The sequence below is a fragment of the Ovis aries genome, chromosome 1 (genome assembly GCF_016772045.2).
Source record: "Ovis aries strain OAR_USU_Benz2616 breed Rambouillet chromosome 1, ARS-UI_Ramb_v3.0, whole genome shotgun sequence".
NCBI classification, from domain to species: domain Eukaryota; kingdom Metazoa; phylum Chordata; class Mammalia; order Artiodactyla; family Bovidae; genus Ovis; species Ovis aries.
In genome coordinates this window covers 110,813,491-110,838,044 of record NC_056054.1, presented here as the reverse complement: position 1 = coordinate 110,838,044, position 24,554 = coordinate 110,813,491, and the positions used below count along the sequence as shown (strand labels likewise).

The 24,554-nt window shown below is 49.2% G+C and overlaps 1 protein-coding gene across 1 annotated transcript; it reads right to left on the bottom strand.

Annotated features, from left to right (window-relative positions):
- Positions 1-2,287: 2,287 nt before the first annotated feature.
- On the bottom strand, positions 2,288-22,626 carry FCRL6 (Fc receptor like 6). Its single transcript, XM_015092325.4, has 10 exons — positions 22,537-22,626; positions 16,240-16,260; positions 13,845-14,111; positions 13,048-13,332; positions 12,642-12,917; positions 12,128-12,253; positions 7,709-7,774; positions 7,012-7,083; positions 2,709-2,740; positions 2,288-2,632 (listed from the first exon to the last, which is right to left on the bottom strand). Exons 1-10 carry the CDS (start codon positions 22,565-22,567, stop codon positions 2,543-2,545), a joined length of 1,266 nt encoding a protein of 421 aa, XP_014947811.3. The 5' UTR covers positions 22,568-22,626; the 3' UTR covers positions 2,288-2,542.
- Between the last annotated feature and the right edge of the window lie 1,928 nt (positions 22,627-24,554).

Here is a 24,554-nt window from a genome sequence, read left to right as displayed (position 1 = left end):
GCAGCAGGGTCTGGGCCTCCTGGGCACTGCTCCTTCCAGCCCTGCCCACCAGCATCCTCTGGGAACAGAAGCAGGTACCTGCTCGGAGAACTGGAGATGGGATTTGGCGCTGGATGTATTGACATTAGGGCTTCAGGTGTCACTAGTGGTAAAGAGCCCGCTTGCCAATGAGGAGACATACACTGGGTTTCGATCCCTGGGTCGGGAAGGTCCCCTGGAGGAGCGCGTGGCGACCCACTCCAGTATTCTTGCCTGGAGAATCCCAGGGACAGAGGAGCCTGGTGGGCTGCAGTCCATTCTGGGTCACGCAGAGTCGGAGACGGCTGAAGCGACTTGGCATGCATGCACTCACGTGCTGATAGTAGGCAAACCAGAGAGAGTCTGGGCTGAAGAGTGTGGGTTTCCTCTAAAAGCTCTATTTTCTCTACGTCCTTTTGGGAATTCTCTTTTCCTTAACTTCTTTTAGTAATTGTTCATTTTGGAAAATTCCAGCTCATTGTTTTACAAATTAAGGGTCTGAGGAGACAGCAAAGTGTCTGAGACACACCAGGTCAGCAGTGTGTGTGTGTGTGTGTGTGTGTGTGTGTGTGTGTGTGTGTGTGAGAGAGAGAGAGAGACAGACAGAGACAGAGACAGAGACAGAGACAGAGACAGAGAGACAGAGAAGGAGATAGAGATACAACTCCTCATGTACCTGAGTTGAAGGACCCATTTTTCTTTATTACTCCCAATCCACTGTGGAGCTATACTTTTGTACGATACCATAAAAATGAATTACTAAAAAAACATTGAAAGAGAGGTACAAAACACAAGCCCTAGTTTAAATGATTATATTAAAAAAACATAAAATTACTCTATAGATTGCGATAAAAGTTCCTAAATTCTTGTTTTCAATTGTTCTATTATCTTACCTAGACTGGTAAATTCAGTTCACAGACAGACCCCAGTTCGTGGACCAGGAGCGGTTGTGGGGCAGGGGGCAGGGAGGTATGAAAGCTCAGGAAGGAGGTGGTCTGTGGGGACGACTGGAGGGCTGGCTCCTTCCTGTCCCCATCATCGCTGTTCCCTTCATGAGCTGTCTTACCTATGTTTTGACTTTTTAGAAGGGGGTGGCTCATTTACCGAGGGACAGGTGAAGAATTAGGGTCAGGGGAGGGTTACTTCCTGATGGACCAGTGAAGGCCCTGCGCTTCTGGACGGTGTGTGCCTCCCAGTGATCCTGGCAGAACCAAGGGGCAAAGGGGAGGGGACCCTGGTGTATTCTGGCTGTGCACTGGACGGGCGATGAAGGACACAGAGAACCAGAAAGAGGAAGGGCTGGGATGGGAGGAGGCAAGGGAGAACAGGGAGTAGAGAGGCGAAAAACAAGGGCTAGCCTGGGTTGCCCTACCACTGTCTTCTCCCAAAGGACAACTGCAAGCAATTAAGCTCTCAAAGGCAAGCGGACTGATTTACTTCCATGAAGGATGTATTTTGGAGGTAGACAAGGCTTTTAAAACTTTCATGTACATGCAAATTGTCCGCCTAGAGATCTTATTGAAATGCAGGTTCTGATTCAGCAGGTCTGGGCGTCTGCATTTCTAATAAACTCGAGGGGAAATGATAGAAGTTTGCAACTCTGAGGGGCCAGTTCTCTGAACATTAATTTCTTACTAGGAGAGAAAGGTGCCAGTTCTGGTAACTTGGACCCCACTCTCTGTGATTCCAGTGCAGGGGCCCACAGAGCAAATATATATTAATAATTAACCTTCATTGACCCTGCTTCCTTTGTGGCTCAGATAATAAAGAACTTGCCTGCAATGCAGGAGACCTGGGTTCCATCCCTGGGTCAGGAAGATCCTCTGGAGAAGGAAATGGCAATCCACTCCAGTATTCTTGCCTGGAGAATTCCATGGACAGAGGAGCCTGGTGGGCTACAGTTCATGGGGTTGCATGTTGGATACGACTGAGTAACTAACACATTCACTGTGTTCATTGACACCAACTCAATGGACATGAACTTGGGCAAACTCCAGGAGATAGTGAGGGGCAGGGAGGCCTGGCATGCTGCAGTTCATGGGGTCAGAAAGAGTTGGACGTGACTTAGCGACTGAACAACAGCAACCTTCATTGAACACTCTGGTTGTGGACTGCACTGAGACTCCCCTCCTTTTCCCTCCCCTGGTCCTTCCTCTTCCTCACCCTCCCGAACTCTCATTACCAGGCTGGTTCACACGGAGTCCAGTCTCCTTGAGTAAATCAGACCAAATAATCAGGCAGCCCAAATGATGGCTACTGATGGACAATATGAAATGAATTGATACACCTTTATTAACAAACAGATCTACAACCATGTATCTTTTTGAACACTAAGGGATAACAGGAGATTTCTCATGTGCTCCTCAAATGGGGATACTTGCTGCTAGGTTGGGGGACTGGAAGCCACAGAAGAGGCTGGGGTTCCCTGGCCTCCTGGCGAGCACTGGGGGCTGCGGAGGTGTGTGTGTTGGGGTGGGGGATGCCGTTGCTAGCAGAGGGCCTCCTTGTAGTCACTAGTAGGAGCTCAGCGGGTCGTGCTTCTTCTATTCAGCCCCTTGTCTGGATCCTTGCTGAGCTGTGGGTGTTTCACCTCAGCATAGATGACAGAAATGTCCTGTGGGAGAGTGGGGTCAGGGTAAGGGAGCCGATGTCACACAGAGGAGGAGAAAAGAGCAGGAGTCCCATCTCACCTTTTCCTGCTGGGCTGGCTGGGCAGGCCTGGCTGTGGGGGAAGAGCAGCATTCAGGTTAGGGCGCTGGGCTCACAGGGTGTCCCCTTCCCACCTCCTCGCTGGCACCTTCCTCTAGAGAACACGGGCTGGCAGGGTCTGGCCTGCTCCCCTGTTACTTCTCAGGGCCTCTCGCCCTCAATCCGAAAGCAGGTGGAGTCAGGAGACCCCAGCTGTGCAACCTGAGGCCGCTGACTTGGCCTCTGAGCCTCAGCTGCTTCAACCAGGAGAGGGAGGTGGTGATGACAGTGGCTGCCTCGTAGGATTCCAGTGAGAAGCAGGGGAGACGAAGGTCTCCAAGATACTTAGAAGTATCTAGAGAATAGACACTTAGAAGTATTCTAGAGAATAACTCCTCCATTAGACACCTGTTCTGCATGGGGCAACCTTTTAGGTGTGAGAATTATATATCTAGTCTATCTAGTATATAACAAGCAGAGGTCTAATGCTACCTATCTAATCTCACATCAGTCCTGTCTAGCAGGGGGTATTGATTCCGAGGCTCAGCGAGGTGATTAACTCTCCACAGTCACTTCCATAAGAAATAGTCTGTGCTGAATCGGTTCAGTCGTATCTGACTCTTTGCGACCCTATGGACCATGTCCTTCCAGGCTCCTCTGCCCATAGGGTTCTCCAGGCAAGAATAAGAACATTGAATCTTAGAGAATGTGAAGCATTATCCCACTGACAAAAATTCCAGCATCTTGGAACATAAGGGCTCTCTTTCCTTTGGGTTTCAGACCCCTGTGCTCACCGTCAGGTAAAGCCTGTTCAGAGCTTGAGTTGGAAACAGACTACCTCCACCCCCACCCCTGCCTTCATCTTTGTTGTCTGCAAGGATTAAAGGATCCCATTTCCTCATTTCCCTTATTTTGCTCATGAAAACCATATAGTCTGAGGTTGACTTCTTTTTTTCTCTTATGTTTAAGTCCTCATTGTGACTCTTCACAGGAAGGAACTGTGCCCACGTGAGCTTCCCATCTGCTTGGCCATGTTATGGGCACAACTGGTCAGGTCTTGAGGGAAGAGCCCTGTGTCCAAGAGACTCCTTGGCTGTCCACTTTCCCTAATGTGGGGGAAATGTGGTGGTGGGGGAGCAGAGGCCCTAGGCTGATTCAGACCCATTTTATAGACCAGGAACTCAAGTCTCTGTACAGGTGAGACGTAAAAGAAAGCTCCCTGTTTTTGAACACCTATTGCATACCAGACAATCTCTGTGGTTTCTACAACCCAGGTTCTATTCCTAGTCATTCATAATAATTTTACAAAGTAGCCATTATCTGGGCTTCCCTGGTAGTGCAGCAGTAAAGAATCTGCCTGCAAAGCAGGAGCCGCAGGAGACTCAGGATTGATCTCTGGGTGGGGAAGATCTCCTGCAGGAGGGCATGACAACCCACTCCAGCATTCTTGCCTGGAGAATTCCATGGACAGAGGACTCTAGTGGGCTTCAGTTCATAGGATCTCAAAGAGCTGGGCATGACTGAAGCGACTTAGAACGCACATATGCAGGCATTATCTACACCTTATAGTGGCTCAGATGGTAAAGCGTCTGCCTACAGTGTGGGAGACCCGGGTTCGACCCTGGGTCGGGCAGTTCCCCTGGAGAAGAAAATGCAACCCACTCCAGTACTCTTGCCTGGAAAATCCCATGGACAGAGGAGCCCTGTAGGCTACAGTCCATGGGGTCGCAAAGAATCGGACACAACTGAGCGAATTCACTTCACTTCACAGATTAGGCTCAGAGAGCTTACGTAACTTTCTCACAGTCACACAGAACACAGAGTCAAGTTCTGAACTCAATTCTGACTGACGCAGAAACCCACGCTTTTCCCACAATTCCATGCTGCCTGTTTGAGAGAGGACTAGCCTTCCCCATTCTGCCATCCTCACTGTCGTATCCATGGCTGGGGTTCTTGGCTCCATCTTAGAGCTGGGACTGTCCTGTTTAGACTTATACTTGGGGGCAGAGACAAACTATCATTCTTTTTCCTTTGTTCCTCCACAATGCTCAGAAAAGGGCAACCAACCAAACAAACAAAAACCACCTCCCTAGTTGGGATGGTCACACTGAAGGTGTGGTGGAGATGATGTTTATGATGGTGAGACCTGATAGAGTGCCTGAAGAACTATGGACAGAGGTTCGTGACATTGTACAGGAGGCAGTGATCAAGACGATGCCCAAGAAAAACAAATGCAAAAAGGTGGTCTGAGGAGGCCTTACAAAGAGCTGAGAAAAGAAGAGAAGCTAAAGGCAAAGGAGAAAAGGCAAGATATACTCATTTGAATACAGAGTTCCAAAGAATAGCAAGGAGAGATAAGAAAGCCTTCCTCGGTGATCAGTGCAAAGAAATAGAGGAAAACAATAGAATGGGAAAGACTAGAGATCTCCTCAAGAAAATTAGAGATACCAAGGGAATATTTCATGCAAAGATGGGCACAATAAAGGACAGAAATGGTATGGACCTAACAGAAGCAGAAGATATTAAGAAGAGGTGGCAAGAATACACAGAAGAACTATATAAAAAGATCTTAATGACCCACATAACCACAACGGTGTGACCACTCATCTAGAGCCAGACATTCTGGAGTTGGAAGTCAAGTGGGCCTTAGGAAACATCACTATGAACAAAGTTAGTGAAGGTGATGAAATCCAGCTGAGCTATTTCAGGTCCTAAAAGATGATGCTGTGAAAGTGCTACACTCAATGTGCCAGCAAATTTGGAAAACTCAGCAAATTTGGACACAGGACTGGAAAAGGCAGTTTTTATTCTAATCCTAAAGAAAGACAATGCCAAAGAATGTCCAAATTACTGCACAATTGCACTCATCTCACATGCTAGCAAAGTAATGCTCAAAATGCTTCAACAGTTCATGAACCGAGAACTTCCAGATGTTCAAGCTGGATTTAGAAAAGGCAGAGGACACAGAGATCAAATTGACAACATCTGTTGGATCCTTGAAAAAGCAAGAGAGTTCCAGAAAAATATCTATTTCTGCTTTATTGACTATGCCAAAGCCTTTGACTGTGGATCACAACAAACTGTGGAAAATTCTTCAAGAGATGGGAATACCAGACCACCTGACCTGCCTCCTGAGAAATCTGTATGCAGGTCAAGAAGCAACAGTTAGAACTGGACATGGAACAATGGACTGCTTCCAAATTGGGAAAGGAGTATGTCAAGGCTGTATATTGTCACCTTGCTTTTAACTTATATGCAGAGTACATTATGTGAAATGCCAGGCTGGATGAAGCTTAAGCTGGAATGAAGATTGCTGGGAGAAATATCAATAACCTCATATATGTGGATGACACCACTATTATGGCAGAAAGCAAAGAAGAACTAAAGAATCTCTTGATGAAAGTGAAAGAGGAGAGTGAAAAAGCTGGCTTAAAACTCGACATTCAAAGAACTAAGAACATGGCATCTGGTCCCATCACTTCATGGGAAATAGATGGGGAAACAATGGAAACAGTGACAGACTTTATTTCTTGGGTTCCAAAATCACTGCAGATGGTGACTGCAGCCATGAAATTAAATGATGCTTGCTCCTTGGAAGAAAAGCTATGGGAAACCGAGATATTATGTTAAAAAGTGGAGACATTACTTTGCCAACAAAGGTCTGTCTAGTCAAAGCTATGGTTTTTTCAGTAGTCGTGTATGGATGTGAGAGTTGGACCATAAAGAAAGCTGAGCACCGAAGAAGTGAAGCTTTTGAACTGTGATGTTGGAGAAGACTCTTGAGAGTCCCTTGGACTGCAAGGAGATTCAACCAGTCCATCCTAAAGGAAATCAGTCCTGAATATTCATTGGAAGGACTGATGCTGAAGCTGAAGCTGAAGCTCCAATACTTTGCCATCTGATGCGAAGAACTGACTCCTTTGCAAAGACCCTGATGCTGGGAAAGATTGAAGGCAGGAGGAGAAAGGGACAACAGAGGATGAGATGGCATCAGTGACTCGATGGACATGAGTTTGAACAAACTCCAGGAGTTGGTGATGGACAGGGCAGCCTGGTGTGTTGCAGTCCATGGGGTTGCAAAGAGTCAGACACAACTGAGCAACTGAACTGAACTGAACTTTTGACATACCTGTGTTTGTGGTGATAGTGGTCGTGAAGTCGTGAAGGAAGGTGGTGGTGATGAAAGTTCCAGTATTTATGATGATGGTGGTCAGGGTGATGATGGTGGTCGTGATATCTCACCCTAGGCCTCAAACTACCCCTTTACATGAACAAAGATGTCAAGGTTGGCTGGAGATCACTTACCTTCATGCTCCCTTGGGATTGTATGAATCTCAGAGTAGATAACTCCTTCACTGTTTTCATTCTGGCGATGAACTGAAAGAAGGAATGAAGCTTAACTAGGAACCACCTGCTCTCCCACCTCGAGACCTAAGTGTTCTGAGGACACTTATGGAAGGAAGCCAGTCAGGGGCTGTTATGCTGATAACTGGTAGTGGGAAGTGGTTATTAATGTGAGATATCCATCTTGGCAGGAGGACTGTGCCCCCTGATACAGGTTCTAGCAGTTTCCCCAGCCCTGATATTGTTCAAACTAGAGGTTGGCACTTAGAGGTTGGTTTTTTTTTTTTTGTAAAAAAAGATAGTAAATATTTTAGTTTTTGCAAACCCCAGCTCTGTGATGTGAAAGCAACCATACACAATACATACACAATGTTCCTTGCAAAAATACTTGGTGGACCAGATTTGGCCCATGGGACATAATCTGGTAACCGTTGGTCTAAACCTCCCCCCTGGGGGCTGGGATCCCTTCCTGCTTCCCTCTCCCACCACCAGCTCCATGCCCTTGCTCCTCAAGTTCTCCCTGGAAGCCTCCTGCTTTCTTCCCCAAATGACTGATTCCCAAGACTCAGGCTCATGAGGCCTTCTTTCTCCTGACTCCCCCTGGTGAGGCACTTCTTTGCCTTTATGGACAGACGCTAGTCCTGATGCAAATCCTTACCATTGACATACAGTTGGTGCTGCTCTTCAACTGGGGCTGAGGGTAAATTCTGGGCTGGAAGAGGCCCTAGGAGATGAAAAGGCATGATTCACTGAGTGTCCTCAGAGAGCAGACTAGGCAGAGGGTGCAGTAAGACAGTCAGTTTACCTTTACAAATTGTATAAAATTACCTTTAAAAATTGTATAAAATATTTAAAAATTAAATTGAAAAAAATGTCAGTGGAGGTTGCTGGTCTTCCCTAGTGGCTCAGATGGTAAAGAATCTGCCTGCAATGCAGAGGACCCGGGTTTGATTCCAGGTGGGAAAAATTCCCCTGGAGGAGGGCGCAGCAACCTACTCCGGTATTCTTGCCTGGAGAATCCCAAGGACAGAGGAGCCTGGCGGGCTACAGTCCATACGGTAGCAAAGAAACAGACGCGACTGAGTGACCAACACAACAGTGGGTTGCTGGAGGTCTGAGACTGGTTTGCTGATGATTGTTAATCAACAGGTCTGGACATGGTTAATTTTTATGGGATGTTTCTTTCGGAAAAAAAAAAAAAAATACCCTAATGGATAGGATGGCTCCATAGGAACCACAAACTGGAGGAGGCAGGGTCAGAAAAGATGGGTTACACCCTTGCGTTGAAACAGTGCAGATCCACAAGTCAGGTTGCTTTTCAGGAGGAGGAAAGCTAATAAGTTTGACAACACTCCACGTGCCAAAAACGCAGCAGGACCAGGGAATTCAAATGCAACATCTACTTAATCGCAAAGCCCCTCACCCAGGGGCCAGCACAGAGCTGGATGTCAAAAAGGCCCCCCTTCCTAATTCTTGGCTGTCTGACATTTTTCACAACCAGTTTGCAAAGGTTAATCCTATGATTTCCATTTTTTAAAATGAGGTGACTGGTTGGGAGAGATGATTTCTTCAAGGTCACACAGAAAGCTGGTGGAGACAGAATCTTAATCCACTGTGTATGCGTTTTCTCCATTAGCCTGCCGCCTCTGTGATAGCAGATGTTTCCAGAACTTTAAAAATTATGTCCTGGGATGGGAATTGGGTCGCAGGTGTATTTGAGAACACCTTGTTCATGCCCGGTGTCCAAGAAATATTCATTAGCTCTTATAGCAAGAAAGCTTCAGAGTCATCAGGTAGCACCTTTGAACGTGGCTCCTTCTGTAAAACGAAGAGAGCATTTGTGGAGACTCAGAGAGGCCCCTGGTTATTAAACATTCCCTGATGCTCATCCGTCAAGGCTGTGATTCTGAGTCTTCATTCCCAAAGAGCTCCGTGATTTTGATGGAACTGTGTTTTATGGGAGGCGTGACAACAGGAAGCAAAATGAACACTTGAAAAATCAGCCAGAACTTGTACACTTATGTAGGTGCTACTTCGAAACAGACCTCCTGCATGACCACATCCTAGATTCCACCACTGGTCAGAACGCTTTGAAGATTGCCTTCAGAGATACAGTCTGTGGGATGTTTTCATTTCTTGAGGAATGGATATGCTGTTTGGAAATAATTAAGGGTCTTGGAAAGTTGAACATGGAGAGAAGAGTTGTTGGACAGTGTTTCTTGGGTAACTGCGGAATTTGGCCTGAAGCTGATTTTCTGAGTGACATTCTAAAGAAGGATTTGTGCCCCTGAGATTCTGAAACGGTGAGACCTCCGCCGGGAGTCTTATTTTCATGAGAGACAAGTTTCTTTTGAACTGGAGTCCAGGTGCTCACAAGCTGACAGTGGGGGTGGGGTGGCGGGGTGGGAATGAGTGGGGAGGCAGTCTCCACATGAAGAGGGATGTCCCTTTGTCCCATGTGAAAGGCATCTTATTCTTGAAGATCTTTCACCAGTGACTGCTCCTCCACCATCTTGTTTGGGGCTGGGAGGGGGAAGACTGTGATGTGTTGCTTTGCCCTGAATGCTTTGACCCAAAGGTGAGTGGGTGGGAACAGCCCTGTTACTGAGGCCAGGCCAGGGAAGGAGGTTTTATGCAGGTGCAGGGAGAGTAGAACTCAGTCCATCAGTTCATGGTCCCTACTCCTGCTGCCTCCCCATCTAACGCTGGGCCTGCCTCCGTCTCTCTCCAACTGCGCTGTCCTTAGTTGCTCGGTGCCCAACTCTTTGCAACCCCGTGGACTGTGGCCTGCCAGGCTCCCCTGTCCATTGGGCTTCTCCAGGCAAGAGTACGGGAGTGAGTTGCCATACCTCCTCCAGGGCATCTTCCCAACCCAGGAATCAAAGGTCTCCAACCCAGGCCTCCCACATTGCAGACAGATTCTTTATCGTCTGAGCCACCAGGGAAGCCCATGAATACTGGAGTGGGTAGCCTACCCCTGCTTCAGGGATGTTCCTGACCCAGGAATCAAACCAGAGTCTCCTGCACTGCAGGTGGATTGTTTACCAGCTAGGCTACCAGGGAAGACTCCTGGTACCTTAAAGCAACCCTGGCCTGACTGCATGGATTCTAGACTCAAGACTAAAGGAAAGCAGAGATGAGAAGTTAGATGGACAGAGGCTGCTAAATTAAGAAGGGGACAGGAAGCTGGAGGCTGACTTGAGCTCCAACTGGGGTGCCTGGCGAGGTGGTGGGGCTGGGGATGGGGAGAGATACTTTCAGGTACCCTGGCTGTGTACAGGGAGGAATACTTGGAACTGTAGGATGGGGTGGTCTTCCTCAAAAAGCAGGCTAGCTTAACTCCCAGAAAACTCATCACAAATTCCTTAACAGAGGGGGCCTCATACTTGAATAAGCAAATCTAGCTGAAGGTCTATGACACCAATTACTTTTGCCCTTGGCAAGTGGAAAATAAAAATGTCCCTGGGGGAGGAAGAAATAGGTTGATTTGAAACACTGTAGGTGCCCTAGGAATAAACTGGGACCAAATAGCTTTGGCGCTGGGAACCATTCCCTTCAACATGCCTTCAGGCGAACAAATGTTAAAATTGGAATAACTTGGAGCCACCCAAGGCGATTGCTTTGAAAGCCAACATTCATGCTTAATTATCATGACCTAGACAGGAAGAGGAGAAGAGTCTTGAGTTTCAAAACCCATAGATTACCTAGAAATCCCATTTATCTAATTATTTTCACTTGTTTTTCCCTACAGAAAGGGAAAGTTGCTCAGTCGTGTTCCACTGTTTGCGACCTCATGGACTATACTGTCCGTGGAATTCTCCAGACCAGAATACTGGTGTGGGTAGCCTTTCCCTTCTCCAGGGGATCTTCCCAACCCAGGGATCAAACCCAGCTCTCCTGCATTGCAGGTGGATTCTTTACCACCTGAGCCACTAGGGAAGCCCTAGAATACTGGGGTGGGTAGTCTATCCCTTCTCCAGGGGATCTTCCTGACCCAGGAATCGAACCAGGGTCTCCTGCATTGCTTGCCAACTGAGCTATCAGGGCAGCCTCTTTTTCCCTATAGAATCCTCTGCCGATAGCCTTACTCTCATCTGATTTTTGTTGTTGTAGTTGTTCCGCAAAAACACGTGATGGATTTATTTCAAGAGTACACATTTCAGTCTTTAAATGCTGTTAAGAGAAACGAGGCTTGTTGAAATGTAAGCTGGAGGCGGGCATGTGGTAGACAATATCTTATGGAATAGTTTCACATCTCATCTGAGACTTAACTAAACTTTTTATTTTCAAAGACTCTGATCAGAGGAACTGGAGAATGGATATAGCAGGAGCAAAGGCATCCTAGGAACCCGCCAGGTGATGTGCTCAAACTAGAATGAGAACGTGCTGAGCTCCCACTCAATGCCAGGCTAATACATTAGGTATGCGATAGATATGACCTCATTATCTCAGCCCTTACAACCTCCCTAGAGGGAGGCATTTAGTGCACCTTCGAGGGGACTGGCCCAAGGTCACCGAATAGGTAAATAGCAGTGCTGGGACCAGGCCACTCCCAGTCCTCTCCACCACACTTCCTTCCTGTTGAGCTGACATGCGTGGACACTCACCCAGAGCCCAGTATAGCACAGAAGTGTGCGTGCGTGAGCACACATGTGCACTGGAGTTCTCCTGTGCTCTTTCTCCCTTACTAAGTGGACCAGAGCTCCCCTGACTTCAAGGAGAGAGTTGGAGGCCTTGGGTTTGTCGTATTCACAGCCACAGACTGTCTCTCAAATGTGAAGGACACTGGTCTACATCTCGTTTGGCTTGTAAGAATTCCTCTGTTTGTGCCTTATTCATGCCTGAGTGTGCAGCAGTGTGTTTGTGTGACTGCACCAACACACTCCTGGGTGTGTGTGAGTTCTGAAAGTTGTAACTGTCCCTCCAGGGGCCTCTTTGTGTGACGTGTGAAGAAAAGTCCCTCTCCCCCCCAGTACCCAGAAGTAAGCAATTGGTCCCATCAGACTCGCTTTCCAATGGCTGGACTGTGCCTGGCATAGGGATTCAGTAACTAAGAAGGCCCAAAAGAGTTACTAACCGTTTTTCCTCCAGGGTCTGAAATACCCCAGAAGTGCAGCAGCAATGACCGTCATGGCAAGCAGGCTTGCAGGCAGCCAAGGAACCAGCCAGTTGCTACTGGTGGGGCCAGATAAGACCTGAGGATCTGGGGAGTGAGTAGAGGTGACCGTGAACATTGAGGATGAAATTCACAAATGCACCACAGACACGCACAGGAGCGTCAGAGTGGCTGGCATTAGTGGGAGACGCCTGGCCTGAAGAAGCCTGGCCAATGGGAATGAGGGAAGGACCAAAGGATGTCACCGTGGATGGGCATCCCATGGCTGACCATGTGGCCCCCCGTGGTGTCCCCTCCCTCTCCGTGGGCTTCACTATTTCCCCACCAGGGTCAGTGGAGATGTTCCCAGCAGGGTCCATGCTCAGTCAGTCATGCAGCGCCTGCTCTGTACCCAGCAGTGAGCCGGGCACAGCAGGAGGAACACAGAGCAGTGAGGTCTAGGTAGCTCAGAGCCCGGCTGGGGGACAAGACCTACCATCCACAGAGAGTGTCACAGGCTCACTTGTCTCTCTGGAGACACGGTTCCCGGCTTCACAGGAGTAGTTCCCAGCATGCTGCTCTGACATCACCCGGAAGAGGCAGGAGGCGGGTCCCCCATGGGGAGCCACGTGGTTCCGCAGGATGTCCCCATTGAGGTGGAATGAGTACAGGATTGGAGGGGAGCCCCTCTGGACCTCACAGAGGAGCTCCACCTCTTCCCCCACAACTAGGCTGGTGGGTCTCAGGGTGAGCAGGGGACGGGACACAGGAGCTAGGGAGCATGCAGTTGGGAGGTCAGTGGACTACTCAGGGTCCTCCCTTAGGGACCCCTCCCCACACAATCAGGGCCCCCACTGCCCACAGCCCAGGCGTCTAAGCAGCATCTCCCCTCCCCCACTTACCCCACACCCTGAGCTCCAGCTGAGGGCTCCGTTTCTGGACCTGGCCACCCTTAGGGGAGGCCTTGCACCAGTAAAGCCCGGCGTCTCCCTCTTTGGCTGCTGGGATGTGGAGTTCTGGGTGGCGGCTCCTGTTCTGCAGGGTGCGGCCCTCCTTGTGGAAGGAAAAGAGCAGCCGCCAGGCTGACTTCTGACTGTGCAGCTTTGTCTGGCATCTCAGGGTCACAGGGCTCCCCTTGCAGAGCTCGTGAGAGGGGAGGGCTGTCAGCACGGGAGGCAGGAACCACTCTGGGGAGAGACAGCAGGGGGCTCACGATGGGAGTCTGGACAGTGTGTCCCGGCGAGGCTGAGGTCTGAGCTTCGGCCCACTCCAGGCCCCACGGGGAATACCGTCTCCCAGCACCTGACCGCTCATCCCACCCCAAAACCCTGAAACAATGCCCATGCTCCCAAGCCCCTCTGGGGTCCCAGAAAGCCAGACCCAGATGGGCCTTAGCGGTCATCTAGTCCCTAGAGGGGAAGAGTCTCGCTCAGGGTCTCAAGGGGGCGATAAGCATCAGGGTTGCTTCTGGGCTCTTCCCGCCCTGCCCGCCCAGGGCATCTTCCGCCTCCCTGACTCCAGGCATGTCCTATGGAGGGGGAGGGTATGTAGACAGCATCTTGGGCATCTCAGGGCCCTGACGACTGACCCAGCAGCAGGGGCAGCCAGAGAGAGGGGTGCAGCCCCAAGCCCTGCTGTCCTCTAAGACCAGGCCCCTGAGCAGCACTGTAACCATCCCACCCCCCAAGTGGTGACTCACCTTGGACTTGAACCATGGCAGTGCCTGAATCCCATGAGTCCGTGTTTCTGGCATATTTCACCCTCCCAGTGCAGTTATACCGGCCACTGCTGTTAGCTGTTGCTGTCCCCAGGAAGAGAGGCTGGTTGTCCTTAGAGAAATGGAGGAGTTTTTCATCTCTGTAGAATTTCACCTGGGACAGCGCTGCATTCTTCCTTCCCCGGCATTGCAGAATCAGTATATCCCCCTCAAACACGAGGTATGGCTGGGCTTGGGGACTCAGCCAGACTGTAAGATGCAGGAACAGGGTCACCCTGGAGCTGTGGGTCTCCCAGTCCATTTCCTTCCTCTTCCCGAGCCTAATCCCACCCCCCCACCCCAATCCTGGGATGGAGGCTCCTGGATGGCACCCTCGCAGCTGCCACTGTCCTGGGCCGTCATGCCAGGCCGGGGCCGGCCCTCTGCTTTCCTGCACCCCTTCCTCCCTGTTTCCTCTGCCCTTCTCTTTTCCTTCTCCCTCCTCTCCCTTCTTTTCTCTCTCTGTGCCTTCTCTCTGGCCTCCTTCCCGCCTACCCTTCTTCTCTCCATCCTCCCGCTCCACCCCGCCGACATGACCAGGGATGGAACCCTTGCCCTCTGCAGTGGAAGCTCAGAGCGTTAACCACTGGACCATCAGGGACGTCCCCCTCCTTGTTTGCTTTTGCAATGCCCTTTCCTCTGCCACCTTGGCAAGCTTGAGGCAAATTGCGTTCCTTCCATCCATTGTTCTTTGTTCTCTTGATTGGATCCCCATTCTCCTAGTTTGGTTTCTTCTCTCCTGGTGACCCCAGCACAGCTCTTTCTGCAGCATCCACTTCGGATGGTATGTGCACCCCTCCCCACCAGAGAGGAGCTGAAGGGGTGCGTGTTGGACGTGCCATGGCCTGGGCTCGCTCCCCCCGACTTCCTTCATCGGGCTTCCCCAGGCCCAGCCTCCATCAGCACTCCCAGCAGCAAGGTTCATTTCCACCACAGTCACAATGTGGGATCTGCCACCTCTGTCCTCATTTCTAAAATGCCTTTTATGCCCTGATGTGGACAAGAGAAGAGCTCCTGGGGACCCGGCATCATCTGCAGGGCAATCCCAGACTGGCCTGGCCCCGGGACATACGTCTTTGGCAAACCAGGTACCGCTGGTCCCAGACAACCTCAGAAGCCTGACAGTAATGATGCGTAATCAGATTGGGAGCCCCCGAAAGAGCCACAGCACATCCTACCTTCGTCTGGTTCTCCTGGATCCCTCGGACTCTTATTCTCACCCAAGAACTAATGATGCTCACAGCGTAGCTGAATAATGGGCCTTGCTTCCTTGGCTGCTCTTTCTACCACCACTAAATATTGGTTTGGATTCTTCCTCGGGCATCACAGAACATGCCCCCAGAGGTCAAGACTTCATAGGTCAGAGTTTTCACCCACTTGACAGAAGCTCCATGGAGGTCAGTGGGACAGGATGAGCAGGAGGGCAAAGTTAGCCAAGGGAGAAAGAAGGCTGACCCACAGACAAAGATGCCTGCTTCCTTGAGCATTAGCGGGGTGGACGCGAATCCAGATGTTGATGAGTGGGGATGGCAGGAGCTCCAGAGCCACACTGAGAGGAGGAAGTGGGGGCCGTTGGACTTATAAGGGGGCCGGGTGGAGGCCTAGAGTCATTCTTCTGGAACTTGAAGTCACCCTGTAACTATCCTCAGCCTGAGACAGTGAGGTCCTGGGTTTCTCCTCTTCCTAGGCATTGGGGAAGACTCCTGAGGAAGAGATCCAGGCTGGAGCTGCTCTGAAGATGCTGCTGGGGGACCCAGTGCTGTCGCTGTTGTTCCGTCTCTCAGTCGTGTCTGATTCTTTGCAACTGCATAGACCTGCAGTGTGCCAGGCTTCCCTGTCCTTCGCTATCTCCTGGAGTCTGCTCAAACTCACATCCAAGTCATTTCTAGCAATACGTAGTGATACTAGAAAGAGCAGCCAAGGAAGCAAGGTCCGTCATTCAGCTACACTGTGAGCATCATTAGTTCTGTGAGGCGAAGAGTCCTGGGGATCCAGGTGGACCAGGTGAAGACAGGATGTGCTGGGGCTCTTCTTAGGCCTTCCTGTCTATTACTCATCGTTACTCCCAGGCTTCTGATGCCATCCAACCATCTCATTTTCTGTCATCCCCTTTTCTTCTTGCTCTCAATCTTTCCCAGCATCAGGGTCTTTACCAATGAGTCGGCTCTTTGCATCAGGTGGCCAAAGTATTGGAGCTTCAGCTTCAGCATCAGTCCTTCCAATGGATATTCAGGGTTGATTTCCTTTAGGATTGACCCAGTGGCTCTGATTTTACCCATCTATTAAGTTTTGGCCCAGAGACACCCTTGGAGATGAAAGAGACACGGACAAGACTCACCAACTTTCCCAACACAGGGAACTGCAAGAGAAAAAAAGTGATAGATTAAGTAGCAGAAAGAACTTTCTGACAAGGAGAGGGCCTGTCACCTTAAAAATAGATGCTAACATTCATTCAACCAGTCAACCACCCAGCCCCCTAAGCACATAACTATCTAAGCCACCCAGCCACTCAGCACCCAGCCACCCAGCTATCTAGCCAAACAGCCACCCAGCTATCTAACCAAACAGCCACTCAGCCACTCAACTTTTATGGTGGACCTACTGCCTGGAATTCTTTGCCCAATCTCAGTTCACATATTACCCCCTTAGACAGGTCTTGCTGGGCTTCCCAGGTGGTGCTCATGGTAAAGAACCTGCCTGCCAATGCAGGAGAGGCAAGAGACACAGGTTCAATCCCTGAGTTGGGACGATCCCCTAGAGGAGGAAATGGCAACTCCAGTGTTCTTGCCCGGAGAATCCCATGGACAGAGGAGCCTGGCAGGCTATAGTCCATATGGTTGCAAAGAGTTGGGCATGATCGAAGCAACTTAGCACGACTATCATAATACCCTATTGTGTTGCCATCAGAGCACTTATCATCATTTAAAATGACCTTACCATTAAATTGCCTACTTGTAATCACCTGTCTCCCTCCCTCTGTCTAAAACTTAAGCCCCATGAGAGCAGCTCCTCTGCCTGTCTAGTTAGGTATCACCTACACCTTGGGCCCGTGCCTGGACCACGGTCTGTGTTCAATAAGCATGTGCTAAATAGATGCACAAATGCTTCCCCCACTTGTGCAGGGCAGGGAACAAAAAGTAGAAGACACAGGACTAGATTCTTACACTATTGGGCCTGAAGGGCCTGTTTACACGTACAGAAGAACTCAGCAAAGCAGGACCGGATTCTTGTGGCCCATCTGCCCACAGAGCTCTGGGGAATAGAGTATATGGAAGTGATGATAGGAAGGAGGTAAGAATAGATTGTACAGATGTGATCATAGGAACGAGGTGAGGTTTCCCTGGAGGAGTAGTCACTAAACGATTGTGGGGCATGGACAGGCAGCTTGGATACATGAGAGAACTATCAACAGGCCAGCACACCACACCGTGTTGCGTCCTGTATGTGTTGCACTAATGCTTCTAGATGAATGAATGCTCGAGGACAGTAAGTGAACAGGAAAGTGAAAGTGTTTGTTGCTTAGTCACATCTGACTTTTTGTGACCCCATGGACGGTAGCCTGCCACGCACCACTGTCCATGGGATTCTCCAGGCAAGAATACTGGAGTGGGTAGCCATTTCCTTCTCTGGGGGATCTTCCCGACCCAAGGATCAAATTCAGGTCTCTTGCATTGCAGGCAGATTCTTTACCATTCAAACCACTAGGGAAGCCCAGGTGGCCTGGAAAGAGTGCCCAAACCACAAAATGATGACAGATGAGGTTAGGCAGGTGTGATCAGGCTAAGGGATGGGAGACCCTAAACTGAGGGGCAGAGTTGGATGTAAAGCAGTGGAGCAGACTCTGGGCTTTGGGGCAAGAGGCAAAAGAATGAATGATGTAGGGCTGAGTGCAGTCAGTCCAGGTGGTCCTCAGGCATTTACTTGTGCCTCTCTCTGCTGGGTGCTGTGCAGAATCCTGAGAAATGCAAGAATGGTCTTGGGAGGTGGGGGGAAGATCCCCTCAGCAGATCTGGCGTGTATGTTCATTCACAGGCCATCATGCATGCTGTCTGCATGATTTGGGACATATTCTCTACCTACTCAGCTCAGGTCAGCTCCCCCGCAGGTTCTCAGGGTGTTTAAGATTACGAGTCCATCCCTTCATCTTCCCCTGCCTGCAATCTAAGTGCATCTTCTGTGATCTTGGTGTAGTGGGAAGCACACAGGCTTTGGAACCAGATGACGTGGACTGATTTCATGAGTCCATCTCTTTCTATGGGAACTTGCACAGGTTGTTTAAAGTTCAAGAGCCTCCAATTCCTGGCTCTGTCTGTATAGTGGAAATGGCAATGAAATGGAGCAGGACCGTATGGTCCTTGCCCCTCCCCCCACCGGCCTCTCTGCTTGCCACTCGCCTCTGGAAAACCTTAGTCAAAGAATCAGCTTAATCAGAGAAGTGAGAAATGCTGAAACAAAGGAAAGCAGTCAAAGGGGACCAAATAATAATGCAGTCATTAAGCACAGTCAAGCACCTTTAGTTCCTTCTCAAGGGCTACAGGTAATATTCTGAGCCATATCCTGTGAACTGTCTTATAGATACCAAAACCCCAGGTGGAGGAATTAACTGCATGATGCCCAGACAGTCCAGGACGAGCTGCCACAATTCCAAGAACTCACCGCAAAGAAATGGGAACAAATGGACCACAAAACTGAAGGTTAACTGTACCTAAAACAACCAAGGTGATGCTAGTCAGACCACTGATGACCACTTTGAAGATGACTGTCAGAGATGACTGCTGTTTCTGCATGTCGCCCGCCACCCCACACTCTGTCTATAAAAGCTCTCACCAGCTGCTTGTCAGAGGGGGAGTCAGCCTTTGGACAGACGTCCGCCATCCTCTCCCACAGTTGCTGGCTCCTGAAATAAAGCACTTTCCTTTCCACCAACCTGGTCTGCTTATTGGCTTTTGAGTGGCAAGCAGCCAGGTCCCCCCATGCATGCCTTTTGGTAACAATAAGTCGTTTTTCCCTTACAGAGCAGTTACATAGATTATACCGACCCCCCGTCTGGGGAGGTGGCTTCTACATTAGCCGAAAGCAGAAAGAAGGCCTGATCTCAGAGTGACTAAGACCTCACTGGGTAGTGATGCCTCCCCTTCCTTTCCCTTCCCCACCGGAAAACAGTTTTGCAGCTACAAAGTGATGAACAACAAGGCTGACGTGTCTGATGCCTATAACAAGAGGGTAGGCTCCAGCGAGCATAGATGCTTCAAATAAGCTTGTGCCCCAGATCCCAACGACTTGCTCTCCAGGGCACTGCAAGGCCTCGGGGTTGCGATTGCAGAACCACTGTGTATAATCAAAACGGCCACCAACTGGGGAAAAACAGAGTAGATGACATCTGCTTACAGCAGTTCCTATGACGAGAACCCGAGGGCTTCAGTCAGGTGCAGGCTGACGATGAGGCGACAGTGTGATGTGAAACCAAGAGCTACTGTAAAGCTGTGGAGTCCTGGATGGCAGAGGTCACAGCCCCAGCGAGCTCTGCACTCATTGGGCCGCTTTGGGAGGGATGAGAAAGCCCGGCTCCTGACCCACTGACAAAGCTTAGCAGGACCGAGAAGACCAGGGCAATGAACAGGGCCTAGAAACCATTTCCTACTAGAGGAATTGGGAGACGTTTATCTGAGAAAGATGAGACAGAGTAGGGATAGTCAGTGGCCTTCGAATACCTGATGGGCTAAGCTTGAAAGAAAGGAGAGGCTTGTTACTCCATGGGGGTCTCCCTGGCCGTCTCACATCTCGTGCATTGGCAGGCAGGGTCTTTACCACTAGCACGACCTGGGAAGCCCTCATAGGGCAGAAGTGGAGCTAGTTAGATCAGAGGGGCAGCTCCTCACGAGGAACGACATCACAGTAAATCTCTACCACATTGCAACATGCTACTCTGCCAAGGGGTGGCAGCCGCGCACCGGGAGGGCTGTGTGTCACGGATGCTGTGTGTGTATGGGGGTGGGTTCCAGTACGAGGACTGAAGCTGGCCGATGCACAGCTCAGAGGAAGGTCGAGGTTCATCGCCTAAATTTTAAATACATCTTAGTGTGTGTTAATCACTCAGTCGTGTCCGACTCTTTGCAATCCCATGGACTGGGGCTTGCCAGGCTCCTCTGTCCATAGAGTTCTCCAGGCAAGAATACTGAAGTGGGTTGCCATTTCCTTCTCCAGGGGATCTTCCTGACCCAGGGATTGAACTCAGGTCTTCTGCATTGCAGACAGATTCTTTACCATCTGGGCCACAAGGGAAGCCCAGATACACCTTCAGAATACAGCCATGACCAGCGTGTTCAGCCTCAGGGCTTCTAGCCTCTAGAACCTGTGACAGACAATACTAACAACAGGTACCATTTGCTGTGTGACCACATCCTGCCAGGTGCTTTAAATGAGTATAATGTCTAGTTTCACCTGATTAAAATCCAACTACATCCAGACTAGAGGTAGCGAGACAGAACAGAGAAAGCACAGGGTTTGACAAAATGGATTGGGTTCCCATCTCTGTTTTGCTTGTTAGCAGGGTAATTCTAGGCAAGTTTCTTAACATTTTTGAACCTCACTTTCCCTAACTGCTTCATAGGGATAAAAATTAAACCCTCCCCTATAACGACTCTGAAGGTTATATGAGATAATGCATGTACTGTATATTTAATTTTTTTTTCCCTCTCCTCTGTCTCTCTGGCCACATCAGAGAGGAAATAGCACTAGAGAGGAAATGGCAGCTTTACCCTTAACGGTAACTTCGTTCCGACACCTTCAGACGGGGGTCTGACCCCCAGGCTGGCTTTCTGGGGTCCTGAGCATCAGATGTGACTCAGTCCCGCCTGGGTTTCCCATATGCCATCCAATTATTCAGCCAGTTACTGACTTTCCACTCCTCCTCCTTTGCTTCCCCCCATCCAGATCCTGGGCTACACGCCGGGGAGCTCTTAGATTTTTATCTAGTCAAGTCCAAGGACTCTATTCCTTTCACAAGGAAGGGATGTGCCCTTAAGAATCTCCCATCTGGAGCGTATCCAGGCACGAGGCTGTCCTGTCCCTGCCCTAATGTGAGCACTGACCTTCTCATTTGTCCAAATGACCATTCATAGAGCACACAGGGCAACATGGTGATGTTGGGGAAGGAAGAGCCCTGAGTGGAACAAGTATTTTCTTCTCAGAGGCTAAATTCCCACAAACTCTACCCAGGTAGGGGGTGTTTTTAGGAATGCATTTGCTTTTCAGGGCTTCCCGGGTGGCTCAGGCAGTAAAGAATCCGCCTGCAATGCAGATTCTGGATTTAATCCCTGGGTGAAGAAGATCCCATGAAGAAGGAAATAGTTATCCACTCCAGTATTCTTGCCTGGAGAATTTCATGGACAGAGAGAGGAGCCTAGCGGGCTACAGTCCACTGGGTTGCATAGTCAGACATGACTGAATGACTAACACATTTTGCTTTTCTGGTTCAGTGAAAACAAACTTCTGGGATCAAGCTTAAAACAAAAAGCAAGTCAACTCAGAAACTGTGAAGCGAAGTGATCTACGTGCCCAGACTCTTTCCTTTTGAGTGTAGCATCTGACAATGGCTGAGACTGAGCTGAATCTAGGGGAGCCGAGTAACCCGTCCCCACTCCAATCCTCTGTCTGGAGACCAGTCCCTCCTGGCATGTGTGACCGGCCCCAGTGGATCAAGGAGACAGCTATGGATTCAGGAGAATGGATCTGAAGCTTCATATAGGTCCCTGTGGACTTCCCAGGTGGCTCAGTGGCAAAGAATCTTCCTGCCAGTGCAGGGATGCAGGAGATGCAGGTTTGATCCCTGGGTCAGGATGATCAGCTGGAGAAGGAAATAGCAACCCACCCCAGTATTGCTGCCTTGGAAATCCCGTGGACAGAGGAGCCTGGTGGGCTACAGTGCACGGGGTTGCAAAGAGTTGGACATGACATAGCGACTCTACAACAGCAACAATAACAATAACATGGGTCCCCATGGGCCAGTCAGACCCAAATCAGAACCTCCCCCTGACAGAGAGAGGAAGTAGGCAGAATAGGAATGGTCATTTTGAAGAGGGATTTGGACATTCAGGGCATAAAGCTCTTGACCAAGGAAGAAGCCCAGTCATTGTTGACTGGTTCCAAGAAAAGGCTGAGGCTTCTTGAAATATACCTCCTTGTAAAACCTCACATTTAGCTCCGCTTGCTGAGCAAAATGTGTGGAACTGCCTTTTGTCCACTTCCCTGATCTTTCCTCTGCACCCCAGCAGCCTCCTTTCCTTCTGTGATTTTATTTTCCTTTCAAGATAGACCTGATGGATATTTTAACTTGATTTCACAGGGTGAAAAATGTCATTGGACTTCAGCATGTGATTTTTTTGGCTCCCTAAATTAGCTTTGACACATCAAATGGTTGCCTTTCCAAGGACCCAGGAAAATGGGATAGGAAAGCCTGGGGCTCCCCAAATGGCCTCATCCCCATCACTCTCAAGCATACCCATGTGCACACACTAGTCTCAAGCTCTAGCCATAAACCCACTCAAACTAGAAAAGGTGAAATAAGGAAGTTTGCGTCTTAGGAACAATGCAGTCTTTGGTGCCCAGGAGAGGCTACTGGCACTTGGTGACTTACCGAAGAGGAGCGCAACCATCCAGAGCAGCATGGGGCCCGGCCTGGCGTGGAAGAGGGTACGCAGGACAGACTGGAGTCAGGGGCGAGGATGGCAGGGAGAGCATCTAGGCCACAGGCCCAGGGGTGGGTGGGTGACCCCCTCTGACGTGCTTTGTGTTAGCGCTTGATAATCTAAATACAGGAAGTGGGGAAGAAACTACAAGCTCAAATTGGTATTTCTTCTTTGCTAGAAGGAGCGTAACACAAATAAAATTTTCTTGACCATAAATCATAAGGTAGTCAGATAAGCCACTGGCAAGCACTTTTCTGTTTTCTTAATATATATATATATTACTGAAGTGTAATTGACTTACGATGTTTCAAGTGTACAGCAAAGTGATTCAGTTATACATATACACATATATTGTTTTTGAAATTATTTTCCATATAGTTCCCTGTGCTCTACCGTAAACCTTTGTTACTTGTTGCATATCTATTTTTTAACTAGAAATCTAGCATTCTATTAATACTAAGTCAAACAAGTAGAATCAAAATGTCATTAGTGTGTTAGGCAAAAATTCATGTTTTCTAATATATATATATAATACATATTACTTATATACATATAAGTATATAAAAGCTTTTCTACTTCATTTGATAAAGGCTTGAGAAAGGACATTAAAAAAAAAAGAATAAATGGAGAAATTGGAAAACGTAAATTGCCGCCAGTGTCCCAGCCCTGTGGCGAAACCCTGCTGACCCCTGCCTCCACAGGAGGCCCTCCAACATGAGCAGGTAATTTTGGTTCAGTCTCCTGTGGGGTCACGGCTCCTGTCCTCTGGGTCTTGGTGCACACAAGATTTTGTCTGTGCCCTCCAAGACTGGAGTCTCTGTTTCCCCCAGTCCCATGGAAGTCCTATAATCAAACGCCTTTGGCCTTCAAGGTCAGATTCCCTGGGGATCCCCAGTCCCTTTGTCAGATCCCCAGGCTGGGAAGCCTGACGTGGGCTTCAGAACCTTCACAACAGTGGGAGAATGTCTTTGGTATCATTGTTCTCCAGTTGTGGGTCGCCCACCAGGCTGGTATGGAATTTGATCTTGCTGTGGTTGTGCCCCTCCTACTGCCTCGCTGCAGCTTCTTCTTTGTCTTTGGACATCTTTATCTCTTTTTGGTGGGGTCCAGCATCCCCCTGTCCGTGGTTGTTCAGCAGCTAGTTGTGATTTTGGTGCTCTTGAAGGAGGGATGAGTGCACTCCCTTGCAAGCACTTTTGAACGCTCTCTTGGTGGTTTGAAAAGGCTCATGCTAGGAATTAGGCTGGGGCATGGCTAAGGAAAGACCCAGAGACTGCCAGAATTTGCTTGGCCTCAGCATCACTTAGGCTGGAAGGTAGCGCAGCGATGGAAACACCAAGATCCTCCACACTGCCCCACCTGGACTCTGAGTGACCTCTAGTTCTCCAAGGTGCCCTCTTCTTCAGGAGGAAATGTATCTGGCCTCTGCAATAAGGTAGAGAAGTGGAATCCTGAAGATATTCCACAGGGCCGTCGGCTCAGCAGAGAATCAGGGATCAATGTGGCTGGGGTAGAACAGGGATGGAGGTTCTGAACCTGAGGCTTTAAGACTGTCAGGTAATTATTTTGAGAAGAATTGTTCATTAAAAGACATGATTAAAAGAGTGAACAGGCAAGCCACAGGGTGGCAAGATATTTTAAATACATATGTCTGACAAAGGGCTGGTATCTGGAATGCAAGGATTTCTACAATTCAATATGAAAAAGACGGACAACCCTCTAGAAAAATGGACAATATTTTGGATAGTTACTTGACAAACACAGATATCCAAGCATTCAGTAAACATAGGATAAGGAACTTGACTTCATAAATCACTGTGGAAGTGCAAGCTAACCTGCAATGAGACTCCACTGCATCCCCCATAAGAATGGCAAAAACTATAGACGACCAAGTGCTGGTGAGGGTGTGGAGCAACTAGAACTCATGTGCCCCTCCAGAGGGAATATAAATGGGTACAGCCACTTT

Bases quoted from the DNA above. Each gene is read 5' to 3' on its own strand.
- FCRL6 (XM_015092325.4), bottom strand. From the start codon at position 22,567: ATGCTGCTCTGGATGGTTGCGCTCCTCTTCG. The intron at 12,254-12,641 runs GTAGGTCTTGTC...CTCACTCCCCAG, and splicing joins TGTGACACTCTCTGTGGATG to ATCCTCAGGTCTTATCTGGC. The intron at 7,084-7,708 runs GTAAGGATTTGC...TCCTTCTTTCAG, and splicing joins GCACCAACTGTATGTCAATG to TTCATCGCCAGAATGAAAAC.